Source organism: Trachypithecus francoisi, unplaced genomic scaffold (genome assembly GCF_009764315.1).
Source record: "Trachypithecus francoisi isolate TF-2019V2 unplaced genomic scaffold, Tfra_2.0 Lachesis_group10, whole genome shotgun sequence".
Classification (NCBI taxonomy): domain Eukaryota; kingdom Metazoa; phylum Chordata; class Mammalia; order Primates; family Cercopithecidae; genus Trachypithecus; species Trachypithecus francoisi.
In genome coordinates, this window is record NW_022681455.1 from 17,783,597 (window position 1) to 17,801,857 (window position 18,261).

Consider the following 18,261-nt stretch of genomic DNA (forward strand, 5'->3'; position numbering starts at 1 on the left):
TTTTTTTTTTTTTTTTTTTTTGAGACGGAGTCTCCCTCTGTCACCAGGCTGAAGTGCAGTGGCATGATCTCAGCTCACTGCAACCTCTGCCTCCTGGGTTCAAGCGATTCTCCTGCCTCAGCCTTCCGAGTAGCTGGGACAACAGGCGTGTGCACCACGCCCAGCTAATTTTTGCATTTTTAACAGAGACAGGATTTCACCCTGTTGGCCAGGATGGTCTCCATCTCCTGACCTCATGTCCACCCACCTCGGCCTCCCAAAGTACTGGGATTGCAGGCGTGAGCCACTGCGCCCAGCCTCATTTTTTTAAGTTGTGAGCCATGGTTACAATGACTCCAATAGAATGTACTTTTTCATTATTCCCAGTCTGAGGCTCTAAGATACTTAAGTGGCTCGTTTCATCAACATAACAAGGTTGTTTTCTAAAAGAGCATTTGTGTATGGATCACTGCTCCTTAACTAAGGTTAAGTCTGCCTCCCTTCAGGCTCCTACGCCAGGATACCTCCATTCAGTTCTCAGCTTCACTTTCCTGTCCATGTGGCCTTGTGCAAGTCACATGACATCAGAATCCTGTAGGTCCTGGAAGCTTTTAGATGTATGATTCTACATTGTAGAAATAAAATGAAACTAATTGTTAGGACAAAACATACTGTAAAAGAAGTTGTTATTAAGAAAAACCTTCTTTTGAGAAGGACCAGAAATATTCGAATAATTAACAAGTAAACACCATCTCTTATTTAGTGTCTTTGTTGAATTCTCCATGTGCAGATCCAACCACATAGCCTGTGTTCATTCTGCAGAGGCACGAATGCAGTCTGCAGGCTACGGCTGCAGTTTCTCAAGACTCTCACTGGTAAATGGTAGGGAAGAGAACCCTGTCATGTGTTACCCCTCTCAGTCGGGTTCCTGGATAGGTACTGTTAGTTCAGAGGCTCTTCCTAGCCCTCGTTCTTGGCACCTCCTAGACAAGTTTGCCCATCTGGGAGTGATCTCCTTCTGTATCTCTAGACTGACCTAACTCAAATTGTAAAGGATACAAAACCTGCCCTCTGCCCGTGCCCCTCTCCTGTGAGCTCTGCTGTCCCACAGAGCCTATTCCCCCACAGTTGCCCACTGGGATGGACAAGTAGTGGATCACTCGATAGGCACTCAAGGCTGCAGGCTCTCATCTGATCCTTTCCTTCTCATCCAGTCTAGGCAACCTGGTACATTACCTCTGCCATGAGAGTCTATCTTTAAAAGGAAATCACCCTGAGGGGTTGGGTGGTTCCATCTCTAGTCTCCAGAAGACAGGTCACAACCCTATCTCAGAACAACTTGAGCCCTAGATGGAGAGTCAAGATCTGGGTACATGTACCCCACTACTGCAACCCAGTGGGTACTCAGGAAAAATGAACGAGGCAAGAGGCCAGTTTCTAGAAGCAGGACACAGAGTCACAACAAAACCAGCATCAAGGGTGACGTAATTGTCAAAGCACAAGACATCTTATATTCCCGTAGGATCAAGACTGGTTCCAGAGGTGCTGTAGGAGCTCAGTCAACTGCTAAAAGGCATCAGGGGGATGCAACAAGGGGTTGTGGAGATAAAAACTGAGCCAGAATTGCACCACTTCCCAATACTTCTGTCATATGTATTCTAGCCGGAGGCCCACAGGCTGCACTACATATGAGTCAAGGTAGCCCGTACCTTCCTTTAATTTGGCTAATGACTTTTTCTTTTTTTTTTGAGATGGAATCTCACTTTTGTCGCCCAGGCTGGAGTGCAGTGGCATGATCTCGGCTCACTGCAACCTCTGCCTCCCAGGTTCAAGCAATTCTCCTGCCTCAGCCTCCTGAGTAGCTGGGATTACAGGCGCTCGCCACCACGCCGTGCTAATTTTTGTACTTTTAGTAGAGACAGGGTTTCGCCATGTGGGCCATGCTGGTCTTGAACTCCTGACCTCAGGTGATCCACCCGCCCCGGCCTCCCAAAGTGCTGGGATTACAGGCGTGAGCCACCGCGCCCGGCCATGACTTTTTCAAGTCCAAATATAGCATAAAAGATTTCCCTGAAGAAAGCTTTAGAATCAAGCAGAGATGTGATTCAGTAATGTCTTTGCCCTTGACTGGCCATTTAATATTGAATTTAAATAGCATTTCTGATTTCCTGCCATATTTTCTGCTAAATAGATATTTCAATATAGTCTCAGTAATATGGTTGTCATTATTAAGATTAATTTCAGCATATAGGAAAGAATGGTTATTCCCAAACTTGTCTACAGATTGGAATCACCTAGGGAAGGTCAAAAAATACAGATGCCCATGCCCCCGCCTCCTCCACCCGCAAGAGTATTTCTGTGACACAGCCTAGTCGTCTTTGGAATTTTTGGCCTCCCTAAGTGCTGGGATTATAGGCGTGAGCCACTGCACCCAACTAAATTTTGTATTTTTAGTAGAGACAGTGTTTCACCATGTTGGCTAGGCTGGTCTTGAACTCCTGACCTCAGGTGATCCACCCGCCTCGGCCACCCACAGTGCTGGGACTACATACAGGTGTGAACCTCCACGCCCAGCCTCCTCTCTGTTTTCTCTTGGGACATCTGAAGACAGTGTCAGGCTGTGATTCCACTTGTGGCCAGACATAGGAGAATGTAGAAAGCTCCCGTGCCATGTGCTGTAATCTCCCACAGAATGAGAAGAGAAGGAGGCAAAGATGAGTGACTCTGCAAGGGGCAGCTCACGGAGACCCAGTGAAGGGAACATCTAAGCAGTTTCATTCCGGGTCCACCGCACGGTGAAGCCCCTGAATGCTAATTGAAAAGTAACCTTGGAAACAAGAGCCTGGTATTGTACTCTTGCAGGGGCCGATATGGGAATGAGCCAGGACATACAAAGGATTAGTCCAAGACGGAGTTTCAACTGGTCCTGAGTTCCCTTATTTTTTGGCTTTTATTTTCAACTTTGTAGCATTAAATCCTTTGTCTCCTGTTCCTGGGCCAGCCATCTGAATGTATCAAAGTTCCAAAAAGTTGAATATGTGGCTTTTTAGTTTCAGGGTCCTTTAATGGCTCTTGGAGAGAGAGTCTCTGAATTCTGAGAGCCAGGGAACCATCTAAATCATTCTAAGATTTAGAAGCCAGCATCGTCTCCCCTTTCCACAAAATAGGACTATAAAGCTGCAGTGTTTCAGATGTTGGAGGAGGGGCTGTCCCTTCACCAGCTGTATGAGTTATGATGTGCTTATGAGTAAAAATAATACTTGGTGGTTCTCAGTGTCTGAGGACTAGAATACTGTTTGATGTCCAAAGCTTATATTATACTCTCTTTCTGATTCAGAGCAAATTCTCAAATTTTATCCCAGTAACAGAGAAAACATTTCAAATACTGGTGAGGAAAATGGTCAGTCTCAGGAACTGTGAAATCATTTTCTACTTGACCTAAGAAACTTGATGGAATTAGGCTGCTCTTTATTAGAAACAACGACCATTGCAAATTAAATCTTCAGGAGATGAGGCCTCCAGCCTGCAGGGTTTCTAAAACATGCATTCTGAATAAGACAATAATATTTTATTTTCAGGGTAATTCTACGCTTAATAGGAATTATATAAGTACTTTGAAAATAGCGTGTTTTTTTGTTTTGTGTTGCTTTGAGACAGGATCTCACTCTTTTCCAGGCTGGGGTACAGTGGCGTGATCTCGACTCACTGCAACCTCTGCCCCTCAGGCTTAGGTGATCCTCCCACCTCAGCCTCCACAGTAGCTGGGACTACAGGCATGCATCACCATGCTCAGCTAATTTTTTGTATTTTTTGTAGAGACAGGGTCTCACTTTGTTGCCCAGGCTGGTTTCAAACTCCTGGGCTCAAGCGATCCAAGCAATCCACCCTCCTCGGCTTCCCAAAGTGCTTAGATTACAGGCGTGAGCCACCATGCCCGAGCCAGCATGTTTTGTTTTGTTTTTAACAGAAAACTACTACAGATTAAGAATCCCTGATTTTGATACTGCATAATAGTAAATTGTTTATGACAATAAGGATATTCTGTTGTCATTAATATTTGGCACTTACATAATGTTTTACCTTTCACATTTGATATTGAAAATTGATGAGTCCAAGCCACATTTCCATTACTCCCAATTTTTTAAGCTTCCTGACTATTGGATTTGTTTATAATTCCCTATTATAGGTATACAGTTCTACTTGAGGGTTTAAAAGTAAAACAGGGCTAGGCACAGTGGCTCACACCTGTATTCCCTGCAGTTTGGGAGGCTGAGGCGGATGGATAATTTGAGGTCAGGAGTTTGAGACCAGCCTGGCCAACATGGCAAAACCCTGTCTTTACTAAAGATACAAAAATTAGCTGGGCTTGATGGCACATATCTGTAATCCCAGCTATTCAGGAGGCTGAGGCAGGAGAATTGCTTGAGCCCAGGAGTTCGAGGCTGCAGTGAGCTATGTTCACGCTACTGCACACAGCCTGGGCAATAGAGTGAGACCCTGTCTCCTTAAAAAAAAAGCAAAACTGAACTAAAGCAAGTCCCTCTCTTGTTTATCATGTCGTATTGCCATTTGAATTTGTTAGGCTTTCATACTGAAAACAAAGGTTGTGCTTTACATAGCAGTGAACATAAGAATAACCATAGCTCTTGGATCAGGAAGAATCTAATTTTCAATTGGTTCACTAACAGCCAATATTTGACGAAAAGTCATATGGATCCTGGACCCTCATTACCTTTGGGTTTAACAAGCATCCCGGTCACATATGGTCCTTGTTTGGGGGTCAGTTTGAGGCAGGCATATTTGGAAAATCAGGTCCAGAGAGTTTCTGTATCTCTCTCTTTCACTGCTCAAAAAGGTTCGGAAACATCCAGTCACCACTGAATATTTTTACCCTCCCCACACCGCATTGGTGGTTACAGTTTCCAGTGTCTCAAAAGAGCTAATTGTTTTATCGATTGGATCACTTTTTTCTTATGATTCTAAATTGGCCAAGGCCCGGTGTCATTTAGATCCTGAGCCTTGGACCTGGACTTGGGAGTATGGCTCGTTTGCCTCTGATTTGGCAGCAGGGCTCATCACCACACAGATCCTACTGACAGGGCCACACAGCTAAGTCATGTTCCATGTTCCCAAGCTGGAGCTGCTGTGGTTCAGACCCTCCCAAACAGACCCATGATGCACAGGTGTGCCCTCTGGGAGCCTTTGCTGAGGCTTCAGCCCCACGCCCTCGTCGGCAGCAGGTTTTGACTCACTTGGGCAAAATCCCAGCAAGGGCGCAGTCTCAATGCAATGCTGTGTCTTCTCTCTTCTCAGGGTCCTGTAGCATCCACAGTATCAGCGTTTTCTGTCCTCTCCTCTGGGCCTGGCCTTCCTCCACCCCCTCCTCCTCCGCCTCCTCCAGGGCCACCTCCACTTTTCGAGAATGAAGGCAAAAAAGAGGAGTCTTCTCCTTCACGCTCAGCTTTATTTGCCCAGCTTAACCAGGGAGAAGCAATTACGAAAGGTGAGAGAGAAAACAAGACCTGGAAGCTGCCTCCCTTTCCCTCTGGCTCCCAGACACGATGAGCCACTGGAGCCCCAGTGATGGCTGCATCACTCCATCCCTGCCTCCAGCATGCAGGGAGAGGGGCAGCTGGTGCTGGGAAGACAGGAGCCTGCCATGTTCCTTATGTCCATGGAGAGGGGCTCAGGGGGTCACTGTATAGACCAGAAAGAAGAACTCAGAGACTCTGGGTTCTAAATGGATCACTGTGCTGCATCCTTGCTTTAGCCCTCAGTGCTTGCATGTCATCATTTACAACCAAGGCATCAAGATCAAGTGAAATAAAAATAGCTGGCTGAGCATGCTGGCTCATGCCTATAATCACAGCACTTTGAGAGGCCAAGGTGGGCCGATTGCTTGAGCCCAGGAGTTCAAGACCAGCCTGGGCAACACAGTGAGACTCCATCTTTACCAAAAATAAACAGAAATTAGCCGGGCATTGTGGCACACACCTGCAGTTCTAGCTACTAAGGAATCTGAGGCGGGAGGATCGCTCAAACCCAGGAGATGGAGGCTGCAGTGAGCTGGAGTGCACTACTGCACTCCAGCCTGGGTGACAGAGTGAGACCTTGTCTCTAAATAAACAAAAGTAAATAAATAAAAATGGCAAACATTAGCTCCTCTGTCCTGAAGCAGTGTACAGGCTTGTCAAAGAATTATATCCCACTATACCGGGCTTGGAGCTAAGAATCCAAAATTCTAAATTTTTCTCTGGCTCCAACTGGCTCTGGATGCCCTGTGAAACTCATTTGCAAAGTAAAGGAATGGATTCATAAAGTCAGTTCCATATTCTGATAAATACTCACTGGAATGCCCTAACGTTTTAGGCTGTGTCTGGAGAATGATTTAGCCTTAAGAGAAGACGTAAGACGTGGTCCTTTTTCGTGAGGTAGTTTGCTCTTTGCAGGATTTTTATCTATCATTTTATATCTCAACAGAAGAGGTTCCTCAAATTAAAAAAAAAAAAAAACTTGGCCAGTGCAGTGACTCACGCCTATAATCCCAGCACTTTGGGAGACCAAAGGGGGCAGATCACCTCCGAGGTCAGGAGTTCGAGGACCAGCGTGGCCAACATGGTGAAACCCTGTCTCTACTAAAAATACAAAAATTAGCCAAGCATGGTGGTGCAAGCCTGTAATCCCAGCTACTCAGGAGGCTGAGGCAGGAGAATCGCTTGAACCCGGGAGGCAGAGGTTGCAGTGAGCTGAGATCGCACCACTGCACTCTAGCCTAGGTGACAGAGGGAGACTCCATTTCCAGAAAAAAAAAAAAACAACAACAACTTACAGTGCTTCCATCAACTCTAAACTTGTACAGGACTCAGCTCCTGCGTCCTGACTTGGACAAAGCACTAGACTGTTTTGAAAGTTGCATTACCAAAAGTTCTTATGCTCTTTATTTACATCATGTTCATCTAGCAAATTAGAGACATTTCCCTTTGCATAAAATGAATGTGTCCATGTGTGTTGTCCTCCTAGGACTCCGCCATGTCACAGATGACCAGAAGACATACAAAAATCCCAGCCTGCGTGCTCAAGGAGGGCAAACTCGATCTCCTACCAAAAGTCACACTCCAAGTCCCACATCTCCTAAATCTCATCCTTCTCAGAAACATGCCCCAGTGTTGGAGTTGGAAGGAAAGAAATGGAGAGTGGTAAGTGAAGCATTTTAACCTTTATTTTCCTGACACATGCCAATGAAAGGAGCAACCGTCAAACCATTTACCAAGATCTGAAGGATTTCTTTTTAAAAAATGTTTTTATTGATACATAACATTTGTACATATTTATGGGGTACCTGTGATATTTTGTTACATGCATAAAGTGTATAACGATTGCCCAGGTTCGGTGGCTCATGTCTGTAATCCTGGCGCTTTGGGAGGCTGAGGTGGGAGGATCACCTGAGGTCAGGAGTTCGAGACCAGCCTGACCAACATGGTGAAACCCTATCTCTACTAAAAATACAAAAATTAGCCGGGCATGGTGGCACGCACCTGTAATCCCAGCTACTTGAGAGACTGAAACAGGAGAATCACTTGAACCCGAGAGGCAGAGGTTGCAGCGAGCCGAGATCACACTACTGCACTCCAGCCTGGGTGACAGAGTGAGACTGTTTAAAAAAAAGGGGGGGGGGTAATGATCAAGTCAGAATATTTGGCGTGTCCATTACCTTGAGTATTTGTCATTTCTATGGGGTAGGAACATTTCGAGTCCTCTTTTGTAGCTATTTTGAAATATATAAGACAGTCTGTTAACTACAGTTACCCTACTCTGCTATCAAAAGTTAGAATTTATTCCTTCTTTAATAGGTGGTACCTATTAAATAGGTTATGTGGTGCCTATTAACCACCTAAGTGAAGTGGCAGAGGCAAAAACCACTGGCTAGAGTAGAAACCAGGGCGTTTCTGAATGCTTCCATAAACTTTATTTTCACAGGTTCTCATGCATTCTTTTCTTCAACTTTTAAAATTATTTTGTAAGTGGTAGTAAAATATACGTAACATAAAATGGACTATTCACTGTGTTTAAGTGTCCAGTTCAGTGGCATTAAGTCTGTTCACATGGTTGTGTTGCCATCACCACCACCCAATACAGGACTCTTTTCATCTTGCAGAACCAAGAGTCTGTACCCTTAACCAATAGCTCCCTATTTCTCCCCCTGCACCCCTCCCAGCCCCTGGCAATTACCATTCTACTTTCTGTCTCTATGGATTTAGCTATTCTTTCGCTAAGCTTTTAATCAGGCAGCAAGACAGACTGTTAATCTATGGAACTGGGAAGTCTGCCCCATTCTCACATGCCGTGAGATGTTTCGTTTGGTCCCACAGATAGAGGGATGATACCTCTGTACCCCACTGCTGCCACCCCCCACTGTCTGGGCTAACTGTGTGAGCAGGACGTAGACACTGCAAATGGGAGTGAAAGCGGGTGTCTCCTGTTGATCTGGAGGGCTTCCCTAAAGATGAAGGACCAAAGTCCCTGGAGAGTTGTCATCGCCTTGAAAACACACGGGGCTTAGACCACTGCTATGACCCTTCACCAGCCTGTTTGCCCAACTCCTGTTTGACACAGCAGGTTTTGCTGCAGCATCAAGTCCAGACTTGGCATCAAGGTCTCAACAAAAAGCTCTCACATCCCTGCTCCAGCCTCCCACCTGCTAGGGTGCCTGATACCTGATGTTTACAGAGAGATACTGACTTGCTTCCAAGAAGTAGTTCCGTTTTTCCCATCCGAACAATGAGAGTAAGACCTGTGGTTTCATCCATAAGGAGATGGTTCCGAAAGAATATGCTGCAAAACTATACTTCATGCTGAGCTTGTAGCAATTTCAGTGTGCAGTGGATTCCGTTTATGTATCCTTATGTATTTGTATTTGTCTTAATTCTAGGAGTACCAAGAGGACAGGAATGACCTTGTGATTTCAGAGACTGAGCTGAAACAAGTGGCTTACATTTTCAAATGCGAAAAATCAACTCTTCAGATAAAAGGGAAAGTAAACTCCATTATAATTGGTAGGGCAGAATTATGGCTCTATGGTTATTATGATGTTATAGAAACAAGCTGTATGTATTTAGTGGAGTTGTTTTTTTGGTGTGTTTTTTCTCTCCCCTAGACAACTGTAAGAAACTTGGCCTGGTGTTTGACAATGTGGTGGGCATTGTGGAAGTGATCAACTCCCAGGACATTCAAATCCAGGTAAGCAGAGCCTTTCCAACCACGCTGTAAGCTGTGGCCTTGCACAGACCATCCACTCCGCCTGCAAGAAGGAGCCTTGCGGCTGGGCACAGTGGCTCACGCCTGTAATCCCAGCAATTTGGGAGGCCAAGGTGGGCGATCACAAGGTCAGGAGACCGAGACCATCCTGGTTAACACAGTGAAACCCCGTCTCTACTAAAAATACAGAAACAAAATTAGCAGGGCATGGTGGCGGATGCCTGTTGTCCCGGCTACTCAGGAGGCTGAGGTGGGAGAATGGCGTGAACCCGGGAGGCAGAGCTTGCAGTGAGCGGAGATCATGCCACTGCACTCCAGACTGGGCAGCAGAGCAAGACTCCCCTGTGGCCACCTAAAATACTCTTATTCCTGTTCCCTCTGGACACAGCTCTATCATCACCCCCTTGGTAGACCCCACTCTTACTTCTCAGTGTTAGTTCTTTCTTTCAATCTCTTCTAACAGATCCCATTTTGTGTTTCCATTACTGGCATACCATCTCAATTTCAAGGACAGCTAACTGGCCAGCATGGTGGCTCACGCCTGTAATCCCAACACTTTGGGAGGCCAAGGCAGGTGGATCACCTGAGGTCAGGAGTTTGAGAGCAGCCTGGCCAACATGGTGAAAACCCATCTATATTGAAAATACAAAAATCAGCTGGGTGTGGTGATGGGTGCCTGTAGTCCCAGCTACTTGGGAGGCTGAGGCAGGAGAATCGCTTGAACCTGGGAGGCAGAGGTTACAGTGAACTGAGATCGCACCACTGCACTCCAGCCTGGGCAACAGAGAGAGACTCCATCTCAAAAAAAAAAGAAAAAACAAAAAAGAGACAGCTAACTATTCTTTATAGCCCCAGAAACTTGCACAGTACCTGTACATAGTAGGCATCCAGTAAATGTTTGATGAGTATGATTAATAATGCATAAATAAAAATACTGTGAGACTCTCCTCATATGATTAGCACCATTCCAAAGAGAACTTTTTTTCTTAGGAAAAATTGGTCCTGGATCACAAGGAGGAAGTTTTTCTAAAGAATCAGTGAGGTCATCAGAAATACAACCTGGGAAGTAGGGTTGGAGTTGAATTTGCAAAACAGAAGAAAATCTGTGAATTTAAATCTTTAGTAATTTTGATTTAGCCAAATGGAATTTTATAATATGCCAAAATCTAAAGGACTTCTTGGTTTTGGCCAATTATAACTTCTATCTTTTTTTTTTTTTTTTTTTTTTTTTTTTTTGAGACAGGGTCTTGCTTGAGTCCAGACTGGAATACAGTGTGGTGATCACAGCTTACTGCAGCCTCAAACTCCTGGGCTCCATTGATCCTCCCACTTAAGCCTCCTGAGTAGCTAGGGCTACAGGAGTGTGCCACCATCCCTAGCTAATCTGTTGTAGAGACAGGGCATAGCTATGCTGCCCAGGCTAGTCTGGAACTCCTGGGCTCAAGCAATAACCTATGCAATGCAATAAGATAATGATTGAGAGAGATAAAACTGGAAAAGGAAGAGACAAAAATGTCCTTATTTCCCAGCAAAATATGTGCGTTTATATAAAACCCAAGAGATTCAAGAAACTATAAAACTGAAAAAACATTCAGCAAGATGGTAGGATATGATATGAACATGCAAAAATCAATAGCATTTCTTTCTACCACAAATAAGTTTTAGAAAATGCAATAGAGGCTGAGCGCGGTGGCTCATACCTGTAATCCCAGCAGTTTGAGAGGCCGAGGTTGGTGGATCATGAGGTCGGGAGATTGAGACCATCTTGGCTAACATGGTGAAACCCCATTTCTACTAAAAATACAAAAAAATAGCTCGGCATGGTGGCGGGCGCCTGTAGTCTCAGCTACTCAGGAGGCTGAAGCCGGAGAATTGCTTGAACCCGGGAGGCGGAGGTTGCGGTGAGCCAAGATTGCACCACTGCACTGCAGCCTGGCAATAGAGCTAGACTCTGTCGAAAAGAAAAGAGAAGAGGAGAGGGGAGGGGAGGGGAGAAGGAAAGAAAGAAAAGAAAACGTAACCGAAAATAAGGTTGAAATAGCTATTTTGTTGCTAGGTGCAACAAAACTGTAGGTACCTAGCAAAAAAAAGTAAACAGAAATGGGAGATAGTTACAAAGAATGCAACAGTGGTGTTGTAAGTCAGTGAACAGGAAGACATCACTATTAGTGGTCTCAGTTATTTAATGTGAGTTTAATGAAATTCAGCTCAAAATCTCAACAGAGTTTTAAATGAAAAATGGTCTTAAAATTCATTTGGAAAACAAATGGACAAGAATAGCTAAAACAGTGTGAAAGATGAATGAGGTGAAGGCAATTGCATGCCTGATATTGACTCATTGTAAAGTGCTATATTGTTAGTAGTATACAAAAATAGATAAATGAAACAGACTAGCGAGCCCTGAAATCAATAGATGCATAGATGGAAATTTGTATTTTAGGGCAATTGATTATCCACGTGGGAAAAAAATACACTGAATTCTACCTCACATCCTACATAAAAGTAAAATGCTAATTGTGAAAAACAAATACTTTTAAACTTTGATAATAACATGTAGAAGAAAAATTTTATGCCTCAGAGTAAGAAATAAATTAATTAGGGTCAAAAAGCACAAACCATAAAGAAAGGACTGGTCATTTTAACTACATCAAAATTTAAATTATATGTTTAGCAGAAGACATAATGTGAAGCTGAAAGACAAGCCATGGACTGAAGAAAGATATTTGCAATGAGATAATCAAAAAGGAGTTGTATCTAGAATTTATAAAGAACTTAAATCAATAAGAAAAAAGCTGCCGGGTACAGTGGCTCATTCCTTAAACCCAGCACTTTGGGAGGCTGAGGTGGGCAGATCACCTGCGGTTGGGAGTTCGAGACCAGCTTGACCAACATGGAGAAGTCCCGTCTCTACTGAAAATGCAAAATTAGCTGGGCATGGTGGCGCATGCCTATAATCCCAGATACTCAGGAGGCCGAAGCAGGAGAATCGCTTGAACCCAGGTGGCAGAGGTTGCGGTGAGCCAAGAATCGTGCCATTGCATTCCAGCCTGGGCAACAAGAGGGAAACAAGAAAGAAAGAGAAAAGGGGGGCAGGGGAAGGGAGGGAGAGAGGGAGGGAGGGAGAGAGGGAGAGAGGGAGGGAGGGAGGGAGGGAGGAAGGAAGGAAGAAGGAAGGAAGGAAGGAAGGAAAGAAGGAAGGAAGGAAGGAAGGGGCTAACTAATAGAAAAATGGGCACAGAATATTAAGGCAATTCAGACAAAAAAGAAAGTGGTTGATAAATGTATGAAAATACTTATAACCTACCTAACTAGTAGAAGTATATATACCAATTAATACCACAATTAGTGATGTCTTCTCACACTCATCCATTTTGCATTCAGACTGTCCTTACTTTGCATGGTGCTAGGTTAACTGAATCTTATCAATTTGAGGACTGCCTATATACTAAAGTCTGATGCTATAGGATTGCTAAGGAGGTGAAACAATGAGAACCCTGATACATCAATGTTGGGGGAGTAAATCTGTGACATGCACTGCAATGCAAATTGGCAGCATCTAAGAAAGTCACATTCAAAGTCTGTGACTGAGTAATTTCACTCTCAGTGTATACACTAAAGAAGCCCTGGTACATATGCCAAGGAGACACATGTGAAAATGTTTATTGCAGTATTATTCATAATGGCAATAAGAACAATTTAAATGTCCACCAGTTGGTAAGTTAATAAACCCTCCCAATAGGATACCAGTTGATAGTTTAACTAGTATAGCAGCTAAAATGAACCGGCCAGGCGTGGTGGCTCACACCGGTAATCCCAGCACTTTGGGAGGCTGAAGCGGGTGGATCACCTGAGGTCAGGAGCTCGAGACTAGCCTGGCCAACATGGTGAAAGCCCGTCTCTACTAACAATACAAAAATTAACTAGGCGTGGTGACGGTCACCTATAATCCCAGCTACTCTGGAGGCTGAGGCAGGAGAATCAGTTGAACCCAGGAGGTGGAGGTCGCAGTGAGCTGAAATCACGCCATTGCATTCCAGCCTGGGCAACAAAAGCAAGACTCCATCTAAAGAGAAAAAAATGAACTACAGTTACATGTATAAAAATAGGTAAATCTCAAAAACAACACTGAGCAATAAAGGCAAGTTATAGAATTGCAGGCTATGTATAATGTATCCATTTATTAAAAAATTTAAAACATGCAAAACTCATACTACATATGCTTATGAGAGCTCCAGGTGGCCGTCCCAGGCACCTCACGTGATGGACAGACCTGGTGAATGACAAACACAAAATTCAGAACAGGAGTTACATCTAGGGAGGGAGGGAAGAAGGTGAATGAGGTGTTGGGTGGTACAGACTGGGGGCTTCAACTATATTGCCAGATTTTAATCCAAAAAAAAAGCTAATAAGCCAAAATGTAATAGTCTATAAAGCTGTTTGGTGGATGGACATATATGTACTTATGTATGTGTTATATAATTTCTATATGTTTCTTTGTTTGAAATATATCATAATTTTTAAGGATACAGACATGCGTTATAAAAATACCCTCTGAAAGGATAAACCATGGAGGACTGGAAACTTGGCCATGTGGCTTAGAGACAAGAGAAAGACATTTTACTGAATATTTTTTGAACTTTTGAATGTTCAAACCAAGTGAATATCACGACCTATTTAAAACACTTAATACATTGTTTTAAAAGGGCTTGGTCACAATGGAACCAGAAGGTAGATGAACAGTTACCCGGGGGTGGGGATGGGGATTGACTATAAATGGGCATTAGGGATATTTGGGGGCTAATAGAAATGTTCTCAAACTGGATTGCAGTGATGATTGCACAGCTCTGTAAATTTATTAAATATCACTGGATTGTACACTTAAAGTGGGTGAATTTGGTCAGATGTGGTGGCTCACACCTGTAATCCCTCCTTTGGGAGGCCGAGGTGGGTGGATCACCTGAGCTCAGGAGTTCGAGACCAGCCTAGCTGACACTGTGAAACCCCATCTCTAATAAAAATACAAAAATTAGCTGGGCGTGGTGGCACACAACTGTAATCCCAGCTACTCGGGAGGTTGAGGCAGGAGAATCACTTGAACCCAGGAAGTGGAGGTTGCAGTAAGCTGAGATCGCACCACTGCACTCCAGCCTGGGTGACAGAGCAAGACTCCATCTCAAAAAAATAAACAAGAATTAAATTAAATTAAATTAAATCGGTGAATTTTATGTTTGCAGATTTCACTTCAATAATACTAAAATATTGAAAAGGGTGGGGAAGGGGAATGGATGAAAGTTCATATGATTTGGCCCAGCATTCCTATTTTTGGCAAACTGTCCTAAGATGATAGTACAAATTATGGGGGAGAGAAAAGACTAAGATAATCAATGGAAATGTTTAAAATTGTATGGAGAAAGAAATTTATGAAAACAATACTAATGCAGAAACATGTATTAAATGCACGTCACCCATCGCTCAGCAGAGGAGCTGTTCTTTGGCCCGGCTCTCCTGATAAGAAACAGTCTCTGCTCTCAACGTGTTCACAGGCCACCAGGGAGGAAAGACATGTTTATTACATACCCAAATGCAGTACTGCCCAAAATGCTGTGGAAATGAAATTCTGACATACCAGAAGTATTCTTAAAACTCCAGTACATATAGAGCATCCCTAGTCAAAAAATCCAAAATCTGGCCAGGCCTAGTGGCTCATGCCTGTAATCCCAGCCCTTTGGGAGTCCAGGGCGAGCAGGTCAGGAGTTTGAGACCAGCCTGGCCAACATTGTGAAACCCCATCTCTACTAAAAATACAAAAAATCAGCCAGGCATGGTGGTGCACACCTGTAATCCCAGATACTTGGGAGGCTGAGGCAGAAGAATCGCTTGAACCCCAGAGGTGGAGGTTGCAGTGAGCTGAGATGGCGCCATTGCACTCTAGCCTGAGTGACAGAGCAAACCTCTGTCTCAAAAAAATAAAAATTAACAAAAAATTTAGAAAGGACATCTAGAAATCACCAAAACATGACTGCAGACACATTCTTGAAATACAGATATGGGTGCTGTGTTACTATTTGTGATAGAGCCCTATGTGTACCTGTCCTTGAACTACCCCTGCCTATTTTATTTTTCCACTGGGGCTCAATTCCAGCTCAGTGTTAAGTTTGTATGAAGAGAGAGGAGGAACCAGAGAAGTAGAGTGACCTGGCCAGACTCCCCACAAGGGATTCTTTACATCACTTGCACCATCAACAGGAGTTGCTCCTGGTTTGCAGTCCAGCCTTTTCTCCACTGTGAAAGAAGAGATGTCTTTATCGCTTTAATTACCATGACAAGAAGGAAAATTAAAGAGTTGTAATACGGTCTTTGGGGGAACAGTCTGCCCTTATGGAGATTTTGGGGGGATGTCTGAAAACTGATTGTTGGAAGAGAAATTTAAAACCGATCAGAATTTTTATAGCACTTCGATATTTATAAACACTACAAAGAATCGCCTCCTCTTTTGTATGATCCTATTTATCTATATAATGAGTATCCTGAGCTAAGCCCCCAGTTTTGGCTCCTGAAATGAATACATTTCAAAATACCTAGACATTCATCTCATGTAAGCCTCAAATTCAGCCACTGAGATTTTTATCCGGCAAAGGACTTATGTGAAAAGAATGGTAGTATTTCTTATTTAAGTTCAGGAAAAATCTACTCAGTTTTTACTCAAGAATAGTTTTACTTGTAAGTGACAACTTTAGAACCTGTTTTAATCCTAGTGTCGTAGAGATTTGTCAAAAGTAAAATTTCAAGCAAATGAATGTAAATACATCTTGTTTCCTTTATCATGAAATCAAATACATGTTTCATATCCACTAACACGGTTGTGAGGCTTTTTCTGAACATCTAGCCGCTGTTCCCAAATTAATCCCTTAATTTTGTCTCAGGAAAGAGACCCTGAGGTTTGAGAATCCCCTTGTGTGGTCTTTTCATTCTGTCCCTGAATGACACCCATCCTATTCTGCCTGAAGGCTTTGCCATTAACCCACCTCCCCAGCTCTGACCCGGTAAATCCTAATGCTTGGTTAAACCCAAGCTGAAGCCAAGAGATTGTATTTATTCAAGGGCATTGTGATTTCTGCTTCTTTGCTTTGGTCCCAGATATTTTTTCCTATTTCAGGTAATGGGGAGAGTGCCAACAATTTCCATTAATAAGACAGAAGGTTGCCACATATACCTCAGTGAAGATGCGTTAGACTGTGAGATCGTGAGTGCCAAGTCATCTGAAATGAACATACTTATCCCTCAGGATGGTGATTATGTAAGTACCTTTCAAACGGCTGTCAATAATTTTTCTGGAGCCTTCATTATTAACATTCTTAGAGATTGAGTAATCAACCACCAACCTGTGAGCTTTATTTGTAGCAGAATTCACAGGCAGGAGAGGAATTCAGGGAGCTGTCTTCCGCATCTCTTCCTGCCTATTAGCTTCTTGACTGTACTTACTCCTGGATTTCCGATTCTCAAGGTAGTGTACTAATAATTCATTTAATGGACCGGTGTTTATCAAATAGCACAGCATGCATCTGAGTTCGTATTATGTAGGACTAAGTATTTTCCTTTGCTCTGGTGGAGGTAAACAGGAAAGAACGACAAATGCCTCGGAGAAAAAATGTGAGGCCAGAGAGAAGACAATAAGTAGGGCTCTTTGTGCAGCTATGCTTAAGTGAGAGGTTAAGTGTAAGAATCGGGAAGTTTTATGAAAATGCCAGTCCCCAAATCTTCCACCTGGAGGTTGGATTCAGGAGGCCTGGAGTGAGGCCCAGGAATCCGATTTTTAACAGGCATATCCATTAAGTCCATCCAATGGCCCTTCTGAGAAACACTAGTCTAAGAGACTTGGCCACTATTTATTTTCTCAGCTTTCTCTCCTCAACAAAGCACCTTCTCAAAGAAGCATATGCATATTCTCACACTTTCAAAAGGGAGTATGAATAAATAAGTACATTTCCTGGCTCATGAACTGTGATGGATCATGCTAGTTGCTACTTGGAAGTGGGGAGATCAGTAGAGAAGGCCGAGCATGGTGGCTCACCCCGTAATGCCGGCACTTTGGGAGGCTGAGTGGGGCAGATCACTTGAGGTCAGGAGTTTGAGACCAGCCTGGCCAACACGGCAAAAACCCATCTCAACTAAAAATACAAAACTTAGCCATGTGAATTCCAGCTACTCGGGAGGCTGAGGCAGGAGAATCGCTTGAACCCAAGAGGCAGAGGTTACAGTGAGCCAAGACTGCGCCATTGCACTCCAACCTGGGCGACAGAGCAAGACTCAGTCTCAAAAAAAAAAAAAAAAAGGCCGGGCGCGGTGGCTCAAGCCTGTAATCCCAGCACTTTGGGAGGCCGAGATGGGCGGATCACGAGGTCAGGAGATCGAGACCATCCTGGCTAACACGGTGAAACCCCGTCTCTACTAAAAATACAAAAAAAACTATCCGGGCGAGGTGGCGGGCGCCTGTAGTCACAGCTACTGGGGAGGCTGAGGCAGGAGAATGGCGTAAACCCGGGAGGCGGAGCTTGCAGTGAGCTGAGATCTGGCCACTGCACTCCAGTCCGGGCGACAGAGCGAGACTCCGCCTCAAAAAAAAAAAAAAAAACCAAAAACAGAAAATTCCCTCTAAGTCTGCCAGTGCAGGAAGCCAGTGAACCAGGGAAGGATGGGAGAAAACGTAACTTAGCAGGCAAACATCTGGAAGAGGAGCTCCCTCAGCCTGAGGGGTCAGATGCCAGGGCCTACACAGCACTCGACACACAGGTTGATCTCCTTCGGCAGACAGCGTGACTGCTGACACATTCTCCCTCCCGCACCTGGCCGTAAGTTCTTCAGCTCTGCTCAGCCACGTGTCATACATTACAGGCCAGAATTCATCATTTCAGTTTAAAAAACAAAACTCTGCAAGCCTCAGGCCATGCTTCACTAGTAAGTGTGTATGGACAGTCTAACCCTGAGACAGAGAAGAGTCCTCTCTTGGGTTCTCCACCTAAAAATATT

The 18,261-nt window shown here is 44.0% G+C and overlaps 1 protein-coding gene across 2 annotated transcripts in view; it reads left to right on the plus strand.

Annotated features, from left to right (window-relative positions):
- CAP2 (cyclase associated actin cytoskeleton regulatory protein 2) overlaps positions 1-18,261 on the plus strand; it is a 173,831-nt gene that overhangs the window by 151,188 nt on the left and 4,382 nt on the right. For both annotated transcript variants that reach the window (XM_033216315.1, XM_033216316.1), the window contains 5 exons: positions 5,293-5,482; positions 7,000-7,175; positions 8,909-9,032; positions 9,134-9,216; positions 16,391-16,531. In XM_033216315.1, coding sequence (XP_033072206.1) covers positions 5,293-5,482; positions 7,000-7,175; positions 8,909-9,032; positions 9,134-9,216; positions 16,391-16,531 — 714 coding nt within the window. The remainder of the gene's footprint in view (positions 1-5,292; positions 5,483-6,999; positions 7,176-8,908; positions 9,033-9,133; positions 9,217-16,390; positions 16,532-18,261) is intronic.